This window comes from Oncorhynchus mykiss, chromosome 4 (genome assembly GCF_057628025.1).
Source record: "Oncorhynchus mykiss isolate SJ-2025 chromosome 4, ASM5762802v1, whole genome shotgun sequence".
In the NCBI taxonomy this organism is placed as follows: domain Eukaryota; kingdom Metazoa; phylum Chordata; class Actinopteri; order Salmoniformes; family Salmonidae; genus Oncorhynchus; species Oncorhynchus mykiss.
In genome coordinates this window covers 41,065,083-41,082,131 of record NC_143025.1, presented here as the reverse complement: position 1 = coordinate 41,082,131, position 17,049 = coordinate 41,065,083, and the positions used below count along the sequence as shown (strand labels likewise).

Below are 17,049 nucleotides of genomic sequence, written 5' to 3'. Positions count from 1 at the left end.
GAAAGTCCCAAAATGAATGAATTCTTGATATTGGCTTTAAAGGGGCATTCTACTGAAGTTCTAGGTTCGCGCGGAGCAGTTATGTCAAGTCGGAGACCATCGTTCGTCTCCGCCTTTCAAAGTGTGTTACATTATAGCGATTACAAATTGTCAGACTGCATAAACTTTACAAAAACCAAGTGTTCAAAGTTCATTTCTTTTACTGCAGTCAATTGCAAGTGTCTGCATTTGCTCTTCACCAGCTTCATCCTGCATCCATCACCTGCATTGTGGGAGGCTGTATTGTCAACCAATCATTAGAGTGTTAAAGTTTGAACCACGCGGCTGTGCCCAAAAGACGTGACTGAAAGAGGAACCAACTTTGCCGCGATTCATGTACAGTGGATAAATACAAATTTAAATGTGATATTTGGGGCTCTCTCACCAATTGATTGTACAATGTAGGCTACATATATTATTTCAGTTTGTGAGTGTGTGATATGGGGTGAGAGAAGTGTATTTTGAAATTATAGAGAAATACTGTTATAAACAATGTCAATTACATTAACACTGCCATGCTGATCTGAGCCTTGCTGTTGGAAAACCACAACAGTGTCAGACTTGACTGTCGCAAATGCACCTCCCTGACTTTGTCAACTTTTGTCTACAGTCCTCTGCGTTAGCCTTACAACTCAAACGTGCCCCTACACTTAAGTGTTTTTGAATAATTTAGGAATTGTTAAAGCCACACTCTGCAAGATGTCTACACCATCAAAGAGTGGGTCACCAACAGACCCTTTATTAACAATGGATCAAATGTATCCAATGACATTGACTGAAATGTTTCTTAATATCTATTATTATAGAGATCTGCTCAGCCTAAAAACATGACATTCCATGAGAGCAAGATTAGATTTGAAACTCTTTATTACTATGATGGCTGCAAGTTTTTAACATTTTTTTTATTATGAAATGTGGTAAAGCTTTGCCTCGGGTTATTGAGGGATGTGGTCTGGATTAGACCTCATAGGAAAACAGTTAATTCAGGTCTGTTTATATAAAGCGAAGCCGGTTCAGAAGGGAAACCCGAGTGCTGGTATCAGCTGATCACATGAGCAGAGATTGCACCAAAGTATTTCTGCACTGCCAACCCCACCCCAGCCTCCACCTGTTTGGCTCCTCTTTTGTTCAGTCAGGGGGATTGGTATAGCATACCGTGCTCACTGCCTGTAGTTATTATATCATCTTTATATGCTGGGTTGCTCTGGCAGTGAGCCAGAGGGAGGAGGGATGGGGATTTGAAATCATTTCACTATTCGTATCATGAATTTTTATCCGTATATTTGAAATACAAAATACACGTTTTTAACCTGAGCACTGCTGCATGAGGCAAAGAGGCTGGCGCTCTTTTGCTGCAGGTGAGTAGGGGCTGGTGAGATGGGAGCAAACAGACAGAGGGAGAGAGCGATGCAGTAGAATCTCCGCAACAGCCACAATGTTATTTATCATCCCTTATATCAGTGCCCCGTCTTGACTGGAGTAGCCTAGAGAAGCTAGCTAGCTAGGCTAATTGAGGCGACATGCTGTGCTTTCTCCCCAACCCGATTCAGGTAAAACAACAGCCTCGTTGTAGCCTACCTGCTCCTTTCAATTTCATAATTGTATTCCATATTGCATTATGTGTACTCTCACTTCACAAATACTAACATCCATTCGGATATTAGAATATTCGAATACCGTGCACATCCCTAGTCAAGACCTAATGTATTGTTAATCTTTTCTAGTAAATGGTTAAGCAAATGTGTGGTGTTTCCTTTCTGAACTAAATTCTTGATTTGTCTTTGGCAGGAGAGGGACCAGACTCTTGCCCTGACAGCAGGAAGAGTCCTTCAGAGGAACCACAGCCAGAGACATCCAAACCAGCAAGACCACACCACTGCTCCCAATGTGGAAAGCGTTTTTAAGTGGTTATGGAAGCTGAAAGGGCATGAGAGAACACACACAGGAGAAAGGCCTTACCACTGCTCTCAGTGTAGAAAAACTTGTACCCAGTTAAGGAGCCTGAAGGAACAAGAAAATACACACAGGAGAAAAGCCTTAACACTGCTCCATGTGTGAAAAGGGTTTTACCTGGCCAGGGGACCTGAAAACGCACGAAAGGACACACACAAGTGAGAAGCCTTACCACTGCTCCCAGTGTGGAAGGCGTTTTAAGTGGTTAGGGAGCCTGAAGGAGCATAAGAAAATACACACATGAGAGAAACCTTACCATTGCTCCTTGTGTGGAAAGAGTTTTACCCAGTTAGGCAACCTGAAAAGGCATGAGAGAACACACCCCCAAGAGAGACCAGACACTCACGATGATAACAGGAAGAGTCCCTCCGATGAACCAGACCCAGAGACGTCCAAACCAGCGAGACGACACCACTGCTCCCAGTGTGCAAAGTTCTACTGAGTTGTGGGATCCAAAAGAGGACACACACAGGAGAAAAGCCTTACCGTTGCTACAAGTGCGGAAAGAGTTTTAGGTGGTTAGGTAGCCTGAAGGAGCATGAGAGAACACACACAGGAGAGAAGCCCTACCACTGCTCTCATTGTAGAAAGAGTTTTACCCAGTCAGTAGACCTGAAAAAGCATGAGTGAAAACACACAGGAGAGAAGCCCTACCATTGTTCCCACTGTGGAAATAGTTTTAGGTGGTTAAGGAGCCTGAAGGAGCATGAGAGAATACACACAGGAGAGAAGCCCTACAACTGCTCCCAGTGTGGGAAGGCACTTTCTCGATTAGGGTACCACTTTCTCGATTAGGGTACACAGGAGAATTGAGAAGCTACAGTTGAAGTCGGAAGTTTACATACACCTTAGCCAAATCCATTTAAACTCAGTTTTTCACAATTCCTGACATTTAATCCTAGTAAAAATTCCCTGTCTTAGCTGGGTCAGAAGTTTACATACACTCAATTAGTATTTGGTAGCATTGCCTTTAAATTGTTTAACTTGGGTCAAATGTTTCAGGTAGCCTTCCACAAGCTTCCCACAATACGTTGGGTGAATTTTGTCCCATTCCTACTGACAGAGCTGGTGTAATTGAGTCAGGTTTGCAGGCCTCCTTTCTCGCACACGCTTTTTCAGTTCTATAGGATTGAGGTCAGGGCTTTGTGATGGCCACTCCAATACCTTGACTTTGTTGTCCTTAAGCCATTTTGCCACAACTTTGGAAGTATGCATGGGGTCACTCTGACAATTAATCCACACATAAAACGGCCAACCAAATCGTTTCTTGTCATCTCTCCTCCTTCCAGGCTTTTTCATCTTTGAACTTATATGGTGATCGGCATCTAAACTTTCATAGTATTACCACGACGACCGGCAAAACAGTTTGTCTTTCAATCACCCACGTGGGTATAACCAATGAGGAGATGGCACGTGGGTACCTGCTTCTATAAACCAATGAGGAGATGGGAGAGGCAGGACTTTCAGCTTGATCTGTGTCAGAAATAGAAAGGAGTTCTATTTATGTATGGTACAGAGATCGAAATTCCAAGGTGAAACATTGTTCCTGAGGTCGGATAGGCAGACAGCTAGGCTTATATTGATCCCAGCTGTTCCAAACTAAATGCTAGGCTGAAAGCAAAAGGAAATAATAATGTGCAAGTTTAGATAAATACAAGAGATGATTAGGACAGCAACATGAACATGACATTCTTATGAGGCAGGGTGATAATTTTCAGATTGATCTGTTAGCAGGCATAGTGTGCCTATGACAGCCAATAACAGTAAAGCTTGGAACGCTGCTTTTCCAACCAGCACCCAGGATCAAAACAACCCATTTCATAATAAGTTATATTCTTCAAGAATCAATAGCTATATAGCCTTTGTATGTATACAATGAATTGCATTGAATTGCTGTGTGATTCTTTGTAATGAATAGCACTATAAAAGTTAAATGTATTATTAATTAATTAATTCAATAAAACGTTTTAAAAAATGGATGGATGTACTAATTCTGGATCTTCCCTTTATCTGGGCATTCTACTGTTCTAGTTCTGATGTTAATGTACAATATGTTTTTTAATGTAGAAACTCGTTAAAGCCATCCTGTAAGATGCCTATACCATCTAAGAGTGGGCCACCAACATAACGTTATTAACAATGGGTCAAATGTTACCCATTCAAGTACCTATCTGCAGTGTCTGTCATATGAAAGTTAAGTTCCAAAGGTTTCCAAAACTGTATCGCAAGTGAGGATTATTGTTTCTTAACATTAAAACAATGTCGGAAATGTACACATTGGCCCATACATCCGACTGAGAACCCTAGAGAGGGCTACATGCCATCTTGTGTTAACAAAAAACAAAAAATGGGGGATGCATCCCAGCAAAGCCACTACACAACACAACACTAAACAATACATGAATTGCACTTTACGGTGACAAATGGTGCTCACAAACAGTTAGGGCCTACATAAAGTCCCAACAGTTTACCACTGCTACACCTGGCTATCAGCGGAGCCTTGTCTGGCAGCGAAACAGTTAATTCAGCCTCATTTACTGCCTTTAAAAAAAACATAGCTGATATGGCTGACTTGCTTTAAAAAAATGTGGTTTCCACTGACAATTGAGATGTACAAACTATGGCAAAAGGTGACGACAAGCAGATAAAGAGGCCATCCATAATTTTGATTAAGACGTTAATGAGCGAGCTAGGACGGACGTACTGTAGTCAATACAACTATTTGTTCGGCACTTTTGAAATGTACAGCGACAGAATTCAGAACATGGGCCGTTCTTAGTCAGAACCGTAGGATAAATAAAGGGGGCATATAAGCTGACAATGAAAGCTCTTACAATATTCAATGATTACATTTCTCTAAAACAGGTAATAGGCTACATGTGCACCACCAAGTCAGAACAGTAGGCAAAATGAAGAAGGGAAAATGGGCTACAAACAGCTTACTACACAACATACACTTAGTATTACTTTTTTATTTTTTTACCCCTTTTTCGTGGTATCCAATTGTTTAGTAGCTACTATCTTGTCTCATCGCTACAACTCCCGTACGGGCTCGGGAGAGACGAAGGTTGAAAGTCATGCGTCCTCCGATACACAACCCAACCAAGCCGCACTGGAGGTAGGCAAATAATTACAATTTAGCAGATTAACACTGGAGTGATAAATGATCAGATGGTTATGTGCAGGTAGAGATACTGGTGTGCAAAAGAGCAGAAAAGTAAACGAAGAAAAACAGTATGGGGATGAGGTAGGTAAAAATGGGTGGGCTATTTACCGATAGACTATGTACAGCTGCAGCGATCGGTTAGCTGCTCAGATAGCAGATGTTTGAAGTTGGTGAGGGAGATAAAAGTCTCCAACTTCAGCAATTTTTGCAATTCGTTCCAGTCACAGGCAGCAGAGAACTGGAACGAAAGGCGGCCAAATGAGGTGTTGGCTTTAGGGATGATCAGTGAGATACACCTGCTGGAGCGCGTGCTACGGGTGGGTGTTGTCATCGTGACCAGTGAACTGAGATAAGGCGGAGCTTTACCTAGCATGGACTTGTAGATGACCTGGAGCCAGTGGGTCTGGCGACGAATAAGTAGCGAGTGCCAGCCGACTAGAGCATACAGGTCGCAGTGGTGGGTGGTATAAGGTGCTTTAGTGACAAAACGGATGGCACTGTGATAAACTGCATCCAGTTTGCTGAGTAGAGTGTTGGAAGCTATTTTGTAGATGACATCGCCGAAGTCGAGGATCGGAAGGATACTCAGTTTTACTAGGGTAAGTTTGGCGGCGTGAGTGAAGGAGGCTTTGTTGCGGAATAGAAAGCCGACTCTAGATTTGATTTTCGATTGGAGATGTTTGATATGAGTCTGGAAGGAGAGTTTACAGTCTAGCCAGACACCTAGGTACTTATAGATGTCCACATATTCAAGGTCGGAACCATCCAGGGTGGTGATGCTAGTCAGGCGTGCGGGTGCAGGCAGCGAACGGTTGAAAAGCATGGATTTGGTTTCACTAGCGTTTAAGAGCAGTTGGAGGCCACGGAAGGAGTGTTGTATGGCATTGAAGCTCGTTTGGAGGTTAGATAGCACAGTGTCCAAGGACGGGCCGGAAGTATATAGAATGGTGTCATCTGCGTAGAGGTGGATCAGGGAATCGCCCGCAGCAAGAGCAACATCATTGATATATACAGAGAAAAGAGTCGGCCCGAGAATTGAACCCTGTGGCACCCCCATAGAGACTGCCAGAGGACCGGACAGCATGATGATGGTCAAACAAGCAGTAAGAGGAAGAGTGACACAGAGGCAGGCCAAGAAGGCAGTATCGTCAGCCGTAGGCTGAAAACGCGAAACCTCTCACCCAACCCAAGAGGAAGTCTTCCAGTGACATCACTGTAGCGCCAAAATTTGAAGGCGAAGAAGAGGGGTAGACCAAGCAGGAAGAAGAGAAGGAAATGACGTGGAAGGGAAAGGAGAGGTGGCTCCTAAAGAGGCAGAGGTGAAGAAGAGGCCCAAGCTGAGCTTGGCTGTCCTCAGGGAAGCAGCCCAGTATATTCTCTAAGTTTATGAGCATGGGATGGATTAGCTGCCACACAGGAGGAAAGACAGAGACAGCCGAACCTGACCAGGAGGAGACGCAGAGTAGCCAACCTCAGGAGAATGGTGGGGAACACAGGAAAAACCCTCGGGAGAAAGTAAGAGAGGAAGCGGAGGAGCAAGCTGAAAGTGAGGTCATAGCCGAGTACATGTCGTTGGAAATCCACTTCATCGACCGTGTCCTGTCTGTCACATTTTTTTTGTACCCTTGCTTTAGCCATTAGGTTTTGTCTATTACTATGTTGAATCTGGACTCCTCTTTTCCTCTCCCCTGTCCAGAGTACCTGTGTGTGGACCTGATGAAGCGTTTGTTCCAGGGCCTTCTGGTGTTGAGGACACGCTGTCTGGAATGTGAGTGTCACGCTAAGAGGAGAGAAGACTTCCAGGACATCAGTGCCCCAGTGCAGGCGGACGAACACCGCGGCCCAGACAATAGCTCGGAATGTGAGGGGTGTTACTATGTGTACACACACTCACACAGGGTTCTTGTTTAATACGGCAATCCTGCAGCCTAGAGACTCTACCACACACGCACACACGTTAGCACATGGTCACACATACATGAACAGTCACCACTTAAACAAGCGGTTTCAAAGATCAGCCCAAACAACAGTCTCCACAATGTATATCCTCTCATATTACAACCATCTCACCCTAACCCCCTCTCCTCTGCTCTCCACCCCTCCAGTCTCCCCTGACCCAAAGCTGGAGCTGAAAACTCTGAAAACTCTCCCAGTTTGCCTCGGTGGAGAGGATCGTAGGAGAGTGCCTCTGTGAGACCTGCCACCACTACACTGAGGCTGAGAGGAGTCTGCCGTTTGATAAAACCCCCCCAGAGGTCGTCACCATCCACCTCAAGTGCTTCTCTGTCCTTTATAATATCCCCTGTCTCAAGTCTGCTTGGTTTTGAACTTACTCTAGTTACAGTGGATGGATACTTTGCCACTTACATACAACTTCAACACACAATCAGATATAATATAACACAGAAGCGCAACACCACATTATACATAAGTACTTGGTAAGCCGATCTGACGAAAAAAGGACGCTGTAAAGGTTGTGTGTTTAGATTAGCTCAGTGTTGGTTTTGCAACCATCTTTGTAACCTCTGTGTCTCAAGCTACTCAGCATGTGTAAACTGACGCTCTCTCTCTCTCTGTGTTGTTCAGGAAGGACCCGTACTCCGGCCTCTCAAAGGTGAATACCCCCCTACAGACCCCTTTCAAGCACTCTCTGGAGGAGTGGTGCATGCACCCCTCAGCCACTGGAGGGCAGCACTACCAGCTGTTTGCTGTGGTCATTCACAGCGCTGTCACCATCTCCAGGGGACAGTACACCACCTACATCAGGATGATGGACAGCAAGGACACCAAGGTCCACCTGCCCAAGGGGGATGAGAAGCAGAGCGGAGAGGAAGAGGAGTGTGGTGGGAAATTGCATGGTCCGCAACCCAAGGAAGAGGTGTTGGATTATGATGAAGGGGAAGTGTCTTACAGTCTCAATGGTAAAGGACAAAATGGTTCTGCTAACGCCAACTCTGCCAGCACCACAATAAACAGCAAGCTGGGGGCCAAGAAGGCCTGAGAGGGGGTGGGACTGCTGGGGGGGCCAGAGGAGCCCGTCCAGCTACGACTTTGGGGCCAAAAAGCAGACAGCCAACCCAGACAAGGCAGCTTCTACTGGGACAGACAACATCACCACCAGATGATCCAGACGGATTTCCAGGGCCCCGGGACACGGTAGTAATGGACGGATAAAGAAGGAGGCTAAGGAGGTCCTTGTGACTGGGTGCTAGGGGGCTGGAGGTGGGGTGTCTAGGGAGCAGGTCCTGAGCAGCCTGCTGCAGAACGAGGGGAAGTGGATGCTCTTTTGATGACTCTGAAGTGCTTTTTTTTTGAGGAGGACTTCCTGAGATCCTGCTCTACTTCTACTCCATACCTGTTATTTTACAGGAGGGTCTTCCGCCAGGGACACCACTTTGTATGTGTGTGGGTCAGTGGCGGTTGTAGCTTGTATGGCTCCCTGGGCGAACACCAGCCGAGCAAGCCCCCCTCTTTAGACCTAGTGAAGTGAGTTTGGAACAACTAAATGAATGCTTAGTAGAATAGTTTTCACATACAAACCTTATGTCCAAACTCCGAATCAAATATGCTTCCCAAAAATGACATGGTCGCTGTGGTAGAACGTTTATTTTGATTGGCCATTTGCTGATGTGTCCATGTAAGTAGTTTGGTGGTGTAGATGCTGACTTTTTTTGCCCACGCTACAGGCGGCTATATCGGTCCTCTAACACAGGACTAGTAAAGGCTCAGTGAAAAACAGACTTTTTTGGGGGTAATAATCTTTTTTTTGGGGGGGGGGGGGGGGGTCTGCAACACCCCTACTTCCCGTGGCTATGCATGTAAACAGGATTATTAGGGGTATCTCTTCTTGCCAAGTATTTAAACATTTTAATCAAATGTATTAATCTGTCTATCCACAATAATCGCATTATTGTGTGCATGTAACCATACTCAGTGTAGCCCACCGAATCACATTGGAGCGAGCTGTTCATTTGGCTCCCTAATTTGCATACTGGTAACCTTTTTGGCTGTTAATCTGCAGATAAATTATGAACGCATTCAATGAAGACGGTGACTCCTCACTGCAGGAACAATAGGTAGCGGAGAGACTTATTCTGTTCCAAATATGACAACGATTAAAAAAAAATCGGTGAAGTCAGAAATATATAATACTTATAAACCTTTTGTTACATTTTTATATATTTTTTTATGTAACATTTTTTTCAAGATGTTTAACAAATGTTTCTGTTTTATAAACCTCTTAAGATGTCAGGTCCCGTTTTGGGGACCTGCGTGGTTACTGGTACCGGATACAACCCGACATTTCCGCTTATAAATCGATCTGTGGACACCGTAGATCGAAATGGCTTGCATTGAGCGATAGCCCTGGTTCCTACGGACACAGTAATTCATGTCGTGCAGTAAAACTGTACGTAAGACTTTAAACCAGTCTTTTCATATAGGCCTAGACAACATCCAAAATAACTAATAATAAACTGAATTCGTATACATTTGCAGTCATTTAAAATTGTAAAGCCATGTCTTTTTACACAGTACCACAACTAATTGTATCAATCTGGGAGGAAAACTTGATGAAGTAGCCAATCATTTTGCTGTGTATTTTAGATGGAATCAAGTCATTATAACGTACCAGAGGCCACCAAAATACAGCTCATTAGGCAACCTTATTTTAAGCCCCCACGGTCCGGGAAGTCCATAGCTTTACTTAGGGAAAACACTGGCTCCATGCCTTCAAATACTGTTGGACCGTCAGAAATAAGCTGCTCAGTTTTGGTCCATAATGTTTAAGTTCAGTTAGATACAGATAAAGGTGACCATCTCGGTCTAATTCTTCGGTGGAATATCTTTTGCACGTGTAGAAAATACAATTTCTTGGTCGATTTATTATTTTGTACATTGTATAAATACATTCAAGCAGTCAATAAATACCTAGCCAATCACTTTACAAAATGCTAGTACAACATCGTATTGAAGAAGACATGTTTTTGCATCATGGATTGATGTATGTAGCCTACATTGGATGTTTTCTTGTAAAGTTCTGTCCAACAGCAGTACCTCATTCCAGTTAAACAAGTCCTGGCCCTATGAAAGATCATATCTAGAATGATGACTTACTATAAGCAATAAAGTTGTAACTTATGTAAAACATCATTTCTATGAATCTTTTCCCTGCTGTGAAAAATATTATATTCTAAAGATTTCAAATAAATGGTTTGGTTTTGAAACCAGAAAAGTCCAGAGTAGATTCTTCTGCATGTGAATTATTCCCACATATTTTATGCTTCTCGCTCCTCCTAATTTGTAGATTCTCTTGTACATTTAATAAAACACCAGCTTATGCAAAGCTTTTCTTTGTTTGCCCAAGAGTTCTTCAAGATTGTCTTTTTCGTCTTCAAAGAACAGTACTCACCCATTAGGACATTCAAATATTTATTTAGTAAAATAGTTAAAGTAAACAAAAAAAATACATAACTATTCACTGTCAATGTTTAAAACATTTCCCTAAGTAAAAACAAAATGTAGCTCAAATTAGAAAGCATGATGATAAATAGTGTCGGTACATATTTTGTTTTCTTTCTTTCCAATTTTTTGATTAAATATTAAAACGTTCAAGTCAAAATGCATTGATACACAGTAAATAAAAAAAGTGCACACATGAAATATGAATACAGATTTGACATTATACGTAGTAAGATCCACTTTGTTAAACCCACTGATTGCGTAAACAGGCTGCCAGCCTGTAAACGAATAAGACACTTGTATGACGTACCGAGTTCGTGGTAACACTTCTTTATCTTTCCTTCTGCTCGCTATCGGGAACGCTGACTCTGTCTTTACACATGAATAAACTAAGGCAATGATTCTTAATTAAAAAAATGTTCTTCATCTTCAAAGTTCAAGCTTGCGGAGACTCATTCTGCTGAAGGAATCCCTGTGGGAAAAAAAGAACACAGAATGCAAAGTCAGTGAAATATGGAGAAGCCAAGCCATACCAGATTGGCCATGCATATAACCTTACACCCAATAGAAACCAAGTGCAGACAGTTTTACAGAGGTGATTCCAAATCACAGAATACCAAACTACCTGGTGAAGCTGTCAGTTTGCTGCATTTAACAGAAGCAAAAGCAGGAAATCATATTTATGTGGAGGGGAATGCATGACAAAACATAAGCAATAGGAGTACTTCATACGCCCAAATTAACATCATAAACACCCCAAAGAAAGAGTTGTGAACATTAGAAACAGTTTACATTTAAACTGTTTCTATGTCTCAAAAAATCTTTCTAATCCCAGGTGAGATAGTTTTTTCCTTTGAAATGTAGACCTACATTTATTGTGATAGTGTGTTGCTGAAGGGTGCAGCCAAAACCGTGTAAATGAAGATGACAAATATAATCTAAATGAGGAGTTTCTCGGAGATCCTCTCGTAGACCGACACATTCTATTATACAGGGGTGTAGATCGACCAGATCGCACTGGAGCGATGCTTCGTCACTTCTCAGAATGGTGCTTGTTTAATAAAGTGTAAAACTTAAGGTGAATCAACGTCTCGCAAGATCACTTAATGATTCATCAGTATTCTACATAAGCCCAAAATACCGAATATATAATAGCATAGTTTCATGTAACTGCTAGACCAGAAACACCATTTCATATGTAGGCTACACTTACAACATTTTATATGCATTATTATAAATCATCCACTTTGTTACATTTTGAATCGAGCATCAACAAGTCAGTGAAAAGTCATTAGAAAATAAAATTACAAATGTAGTTTATTTCTATTATACAAATGTTGTGGCATAAGTGTCAGTAAGAGAGAAGTTTTGCTCCTCTTGAAAGTGAAACAATATACAGGGGCAAGCGAATTAGCCCATCTTCATTTAAATCTGTGTCTGGAATAAATACAGGCACTAGTAGCCAGCCATACATTAGGCTATTTATTAGCCTATTTCGTTGATAATTGAATAGGACTAAGTAAATCATGTGCATTTTCATCTGTCGGGGTCATTTAACAATGTGGGTGAATGAATGAAGGACATGGCGGAGAAAATTGCAAGATTATGTTATAATACTGTTATTACATCAAATGGTTGTTTTATGCAACAGAATAAGGGGGGTTCTCAGAACACTTTCATCTGTGTGTGTTCTACTGAGGATGGGCCTCTAGGAGCTTTAATGCTGACAGAAGATTTACCAGGTCTTTGGGTGATGAACCTAACAAGACCGCATTCCATAGCATGAGTTACCATTTCTGTACTGGGTTACCATGGGGAGATGGCTCCAGTATTGAGTTGGTGGGGCCAGACTCTGGTTTCTACACAACGAGAACAGTCTCGACAGCGGATAGCCTTTGCTGTGAATTATTAGCATCTTTCATACGAATCTTAACCTTGTGACCCATTCCATACATCTGTTGTTCGCCAGGAGGATGGACTTTGCTATAAAGTGCTGTGGCTTAGTCCTGCTGGTTGGGCTCAACGTATCACCTATGGGGGGGCGTGTTGACAAGCTCCACTACTGCAGTAATTAAATAAGAACTTTTACTTGTTTTGAAGAAATGTACAAGTCTCTCCTTTTGATTCAAATAATTCCACGACCAGGAACATAATGATGCACTCTGAGTGATAGCGCAGTAATGTGCACTTGAGGTTTAGACTTTACCAGCATTTAAAGCTCACGTCCGGGTTTTCCGATCAAGAGTAAATCTGATTCCGAGTATCAAGTGTGATAAAATGGATACGATTCCGAATTTCCAGTATGACGAGATCGGCACACCCCTAGTTTAAAGTTAAACCGTTTCTAATGTTCACAAGCATGTTCCTGCTTGTCAACATACACACACACACCTGTGAGAGGTGACCTGCAGCACAGGTTTATAAAGCTGGGGTATCTTTCTGCAGATGAGTGGCTGTAGCGCCTCCTTCAGACGATGGTAGTTCCTCTCCAACTCCCTCTGGTACTCCTTCTGGTCTGGACCAATTAGACTCTTGTTCTTACGGAGGGCGTCTTCACACCTGTATGGAGGAGAATAGGTGTGAGCAGAGCACTGGACTTCAATAAGACCTGTTGCATACAGCACAGGGAATTGGAGTCCATAATCTTGATTTACAAACAACAGTACTTTAAATTGAATACACTTTATTGACCTCTAGAGCGGTAATTGGTACTTCACCTCTTCGTGAAGTCTTTGAAGCAGAGGCGTAGTTTGTTGTGGTGTCTGTAGAGTTTAGGGTCACTGGGGATCTCTGAAAGGAACACCTGGGCCACTTCCAGAGGTCCCTGGTTGACGGTGGTCCCCACAGACCCCTGCAGGACCATTTGCAGCATCTTGGCATCGGAGGGGTCCTGGTGAGTGGCGAAGGCCAGCTCCTGGGTCTTCTTCTGCATATCCTCTATGGCCACCTCAATGGGCATGGAGCTGATCTAACACAGGGTCAGAGAGACAGGGATTGACGATCAGATGGAGAAAGCAGACGAGAGACAATTGTTTCAATATTTAAAATTAACAGACAGAGATACAGTGGGGAGAACAAGTATTTGATACAACTGCCGATTTTGCAGCTTTTCCAACTTACAAAGCATGTAGAGGTCTGTAATTCTTATCATAGGTACACTTCAACTGTGAGAGACGGAATCTAAAACAAAAATCCAGAAAATAACATTGTATAATTTTTAAGTAATTAATTTGGATTTTATTGCATGACATAAGTATTTGATCACCTACCAACCAGTAAGAATTCCGGCTCTCACAGACCTGATAGTTTTTCTTTAAGAAGCCCTCCTGTTCTCCATTCATTACCTGTATTAACTGCACCTGTTTGAACTCGTTACCTGTCCACACACTCAATCAAACAGACTCCAACCTCTCCACAATGGCCAAGACCAGAGAGCTGTGTAAGGACATCAGAGATAAAATTGTAGACCTGCACAAGGCTGGGATGGGCTACAGGACAATAGGCAAGCAGCTTGGTGAGTAGGCAACAACTGTTGGCGCAATTATTAGAAAATAGAAGAAGTTCAAGATGACGGTCAATCACCCTCGGTCTGGGGCTTCATGCAAGATCTCACCTCGTGGGGCATGAATGATGACGAGGAAGGTGAGGGATCAGCCCAGAACTACACGGCAGGACCTGGTCAATGACCTGAAGAGAGCTGGGACCACAGTCTCAAAGAAAACCATTAGTAACACCTACGCTGTCATGGATTCAAATCCTGCAGCGCACGCAAGGTCCCCCTGCTCAAGCCAGCACATGTCCAGGCCCGTCTGAAGTTTGCCAATGGCCATCTGGATGATCCAGAGGAGGAATGGGAGAAGGTCATGTGGTCTGATGAGACAAAAATAGAGCTTTTTGGTCTAAACTCCACTCGCTGTGTTTGGAGGAAGAAGAAGGATGAGTACAACCCCAAGAACACCATCCCAACCGTGAAGCATGGAGGTGGAAACATCATTCTTTAGGGATGCTTTTCTGCAAAGGGGACAGGACGACTGCACCGTATTGAGGGGAGGATGGATGGGGCCATATCGCGAGATCTTGGCCAACAACCTCCTTCCCTCAGTAAGAGCATTGAAGATGGGTCGTGGCTGGGTCTTCCAGCATGACAACGACCCGAAACACACAGCCAGGGCAACTAAGGAGTGGCTCGTAAGAAGCATCTCAAGGTCCTGGAGTGGCCTAGCCAGTCTCCAGACCTGAACCCAATAGAAAATCTTTGGAGGGAGCTGAAAGTCCGTATTGCCCAGCGACAGCCCCAAAACCTGAAGGATCTGGAGAAGGTCTGTAGGGGGAGTGAGCCAAAATCCCTGCTGCAGTGTGTGCAAACCTGGTCAAGAACTACAGGAAACGTATGAGCTCTGTAACTGCAAACAAAGGTTTCTGTACCAAATATTAAGTTATGCTTTTCTGATGTATCAAATACTTATGTCATGCAATAAAATGCAAATGAATTACTTAAAAATCATACAAATGTGATTTTCTGGATTTCTGTCTCTCACAGTTGAGATAAAAATTACAGACCTCTACATGCTTTGTAAGTAGGAAAAACTGCAAAATTGGCAGTGTATCAAATACTTGTTTTTCCCCACTGCATATGCCTGTTTTTCATACGAATGATTGTCAGTAAGAACATCGCTGTAATGGTCACTCTATGAGATGTATTGTGGATTTCATGTGGCGCACGGCGTCAGATGACGTGCCAGTGCCTCACCTCTTCTTTGTGGATGATGTTGATGCGGGTCTTGATGTAGGGGAAGGCGTGCGAGGTGGTCAGGATGGTTTTGCGCTTGAACTGATCGTGCAGATCCCCGTGCGCACGCCCGCCCAGCGTGAACGGCGTGCAGTAGACAAAGCGCCGCAGGTTGTAGTTCTTGTCGAAGTACGTGATGCGGTCCTTCATTTCATAGGTGTCAAAGTACGGCTCCACGTACGTGATCTGGACATAAGCCTGGACACAGTAAAGACACACAGTGACACCTGGTTAACATGATGTCTTACCAACATGAACCACAATACACATAAATAACCAATTAATAACCAATAGCCTTCAAGTAACCTAAATGAATATTCAAATAAGTGATTATTTAGAATTACATTTTAACCACAAACCCTCTCTCCCACCGCCACACACACCTTATTTGGGTCCAGTTTGCACTTGTCCACTAGATTGGAGTCCTTAATGACTTCCACCTGGTCTTCCCCATAGCGCTCGCCATAAAACCCCTAAGAGATCAAACACACAGGACACACTCGGTGCTCCAGCTCTCTCACAGAGTAGACCGAGACCATTTCACAATCTGAGAAGAGACCATTACCTAAAGGAAAAATCCACTGAAAAACAATCTTTTGGCATTTCTTTCATTAGTCCACTGTTGATACGGTCCCAAAACATAACGTACTGTAGCAAGAGACGCTTTCCATCTTGAAAGTCCAACATCTTGAAAACTTGACTGCTGACATGCAAAACATTTCAGGACTGTTATCAACAGTGGCCTAATTGGAAAAAAATAACCAAAAGATAGTTTGAGACAAACTGCCATTTACCTCGAGTCGGTGTGAGACCTCTGCTAGCTTGGTGATGGCAGGCTCTTTGTACACAAACTCCTGCTCGTCCAAGTCCCCAAATTTAGAGCCGTAAAATCCGACTCTGAAGTAAGTACCAAACATTCTCTTCCCATCCTGTGAGGCAGAAAACATGTTTTACGTGGCCAAATGTAAAAAATAAGCGCATGCATGCATGCTACTTGAACAAAAACATGTTGCTTTTACACAGAACGTCATCAGAAGTGTCAGGATAAAGCACGGTAATAACCCTGTGGATGGTGACAGACTATGTCTGAGCCAGACTATTGATACATTAGCTGAAATCCATCCAACTCAGTGAAACCTTCAAGTTCCAAGTTCTCATCATCAGCAAACACTTCAATCGCAAAACCAACTATGAACACAGACCAACGACCTTCGGCGTAATAGACACCGTTATTAGGCGAATGTAAATGTTTGAATAAACAAACAAACAACTTTCAGAGGCTCTATCAATGACCACGTTGACCAATGACGCGTTATCGCTGATCAGATTGGAATATGTGCAATGGCCTGGAAACAGTATGTATTTCTGGGTGTTGTGTTGACGTGTGAATGGTTAGATACCACTGCGCCGTTGGAGCTGGGAACACAAGCATTTCGCTACACCCGCAATAACAGCTGATAAATATGTGTGTGTGTGACCAATAACATCTGACTTGATTTGAGTACACGTGTAAAAAGTCTGTCACGGTCTAAGTTCCAGATGGCCCGGTACCCGAGGCTTTAAACTGGCAGATGAATGAGGACGGACAGAGCCAAATGAAATGAACAGGCGCTGGTCAAGCAGAGAGCTCTGTGGTTTTTCA

The 17,049-nt window shown here is 43.3% G+C and overlaps 2 protein-coding genes across 32 annotated transcripts in view; one reads left to right on the top strand and one right to left on the bottom strand.

The window, feature by feature from the left end:
* The window catches only part of usp1 (ubiquitin specific peptidase 1), a 53,191-nt gene extending 44,543 nt beyond the window's left edge, over positions 1-8,648 (top strand). The window contains 11 exon segments of the mRNA XM_090230777.1: positions 6,218-6,291; positions 6,294-6,430; positions 6,433-6,501; positions 6,503-6,709; positions 6,857-7,019; positions 7,264-7,300; positions 7,302-7,469; positions 7,745-8,177; positions 8,179-8,442; positions 8,444-8,469; positions 8,471-8,648. Of these exon segments, the coding sequence (XP_090086903.1) occupies positions 6,218-6,291; positions 6,294-6,430; positions 6,433-6,501; positions 6,503-6,709; positions 6,857-7,019; positions 7,264-7,300; positions 7,302-7,469; positions 7,745-8,177; positions 8,179-8,442; positions 8,444-8,469; positions 8,471-8,648 (1,756 nt within the window).
* Positions 8,649-10,571: 1,923 nt separating this feature from the next.
* Positions 10,572-17,049, bottom strand: part of LOC110521001 (dedicator of cytokinesis protein 7) — an 84,373-nt gene continuing 77,895 nt past the window's right edge. For 17 of the 31 annotated variants that reach the window (XM_036969136.2, XM_036969137.2, XM_090232014.1 and 14 more), the window contains 6 exons: positions 16,202-16,327; positions 15,791-15,880; positions 15,369-15,605; positions 13,336-13,586; positions 13,010-13,177; positions 10,572-11,090 (listed from right to left, as the gene is read on the bottom strand). In XM_036969136.2, coding sequence (XP_036825031.2) covers positions 11,048-11,090; positions 13,010-13,177; positions 13,336-13,586; positions 15,369-15,605; positions 15,791-15,880; positions 16,202-16,327 — 915 coding nt within the window. In that variant the 3' untranslated portion in view covers positions 10,572-11,047. Of the gene's footprint in view, positions 11,091-13,009; positions 13,178-13,335; positions 13,587-15,368; positions 15,606-15,790; positions 15,881-16,201; positions 16,337-17,049 lie in introns of all 31 variants that reach the window. The other 14 variants (XM_090232011.1, XM_090232012.1, XM_036969138.2 and 11 more) reach the window with 2 other exon arrangements.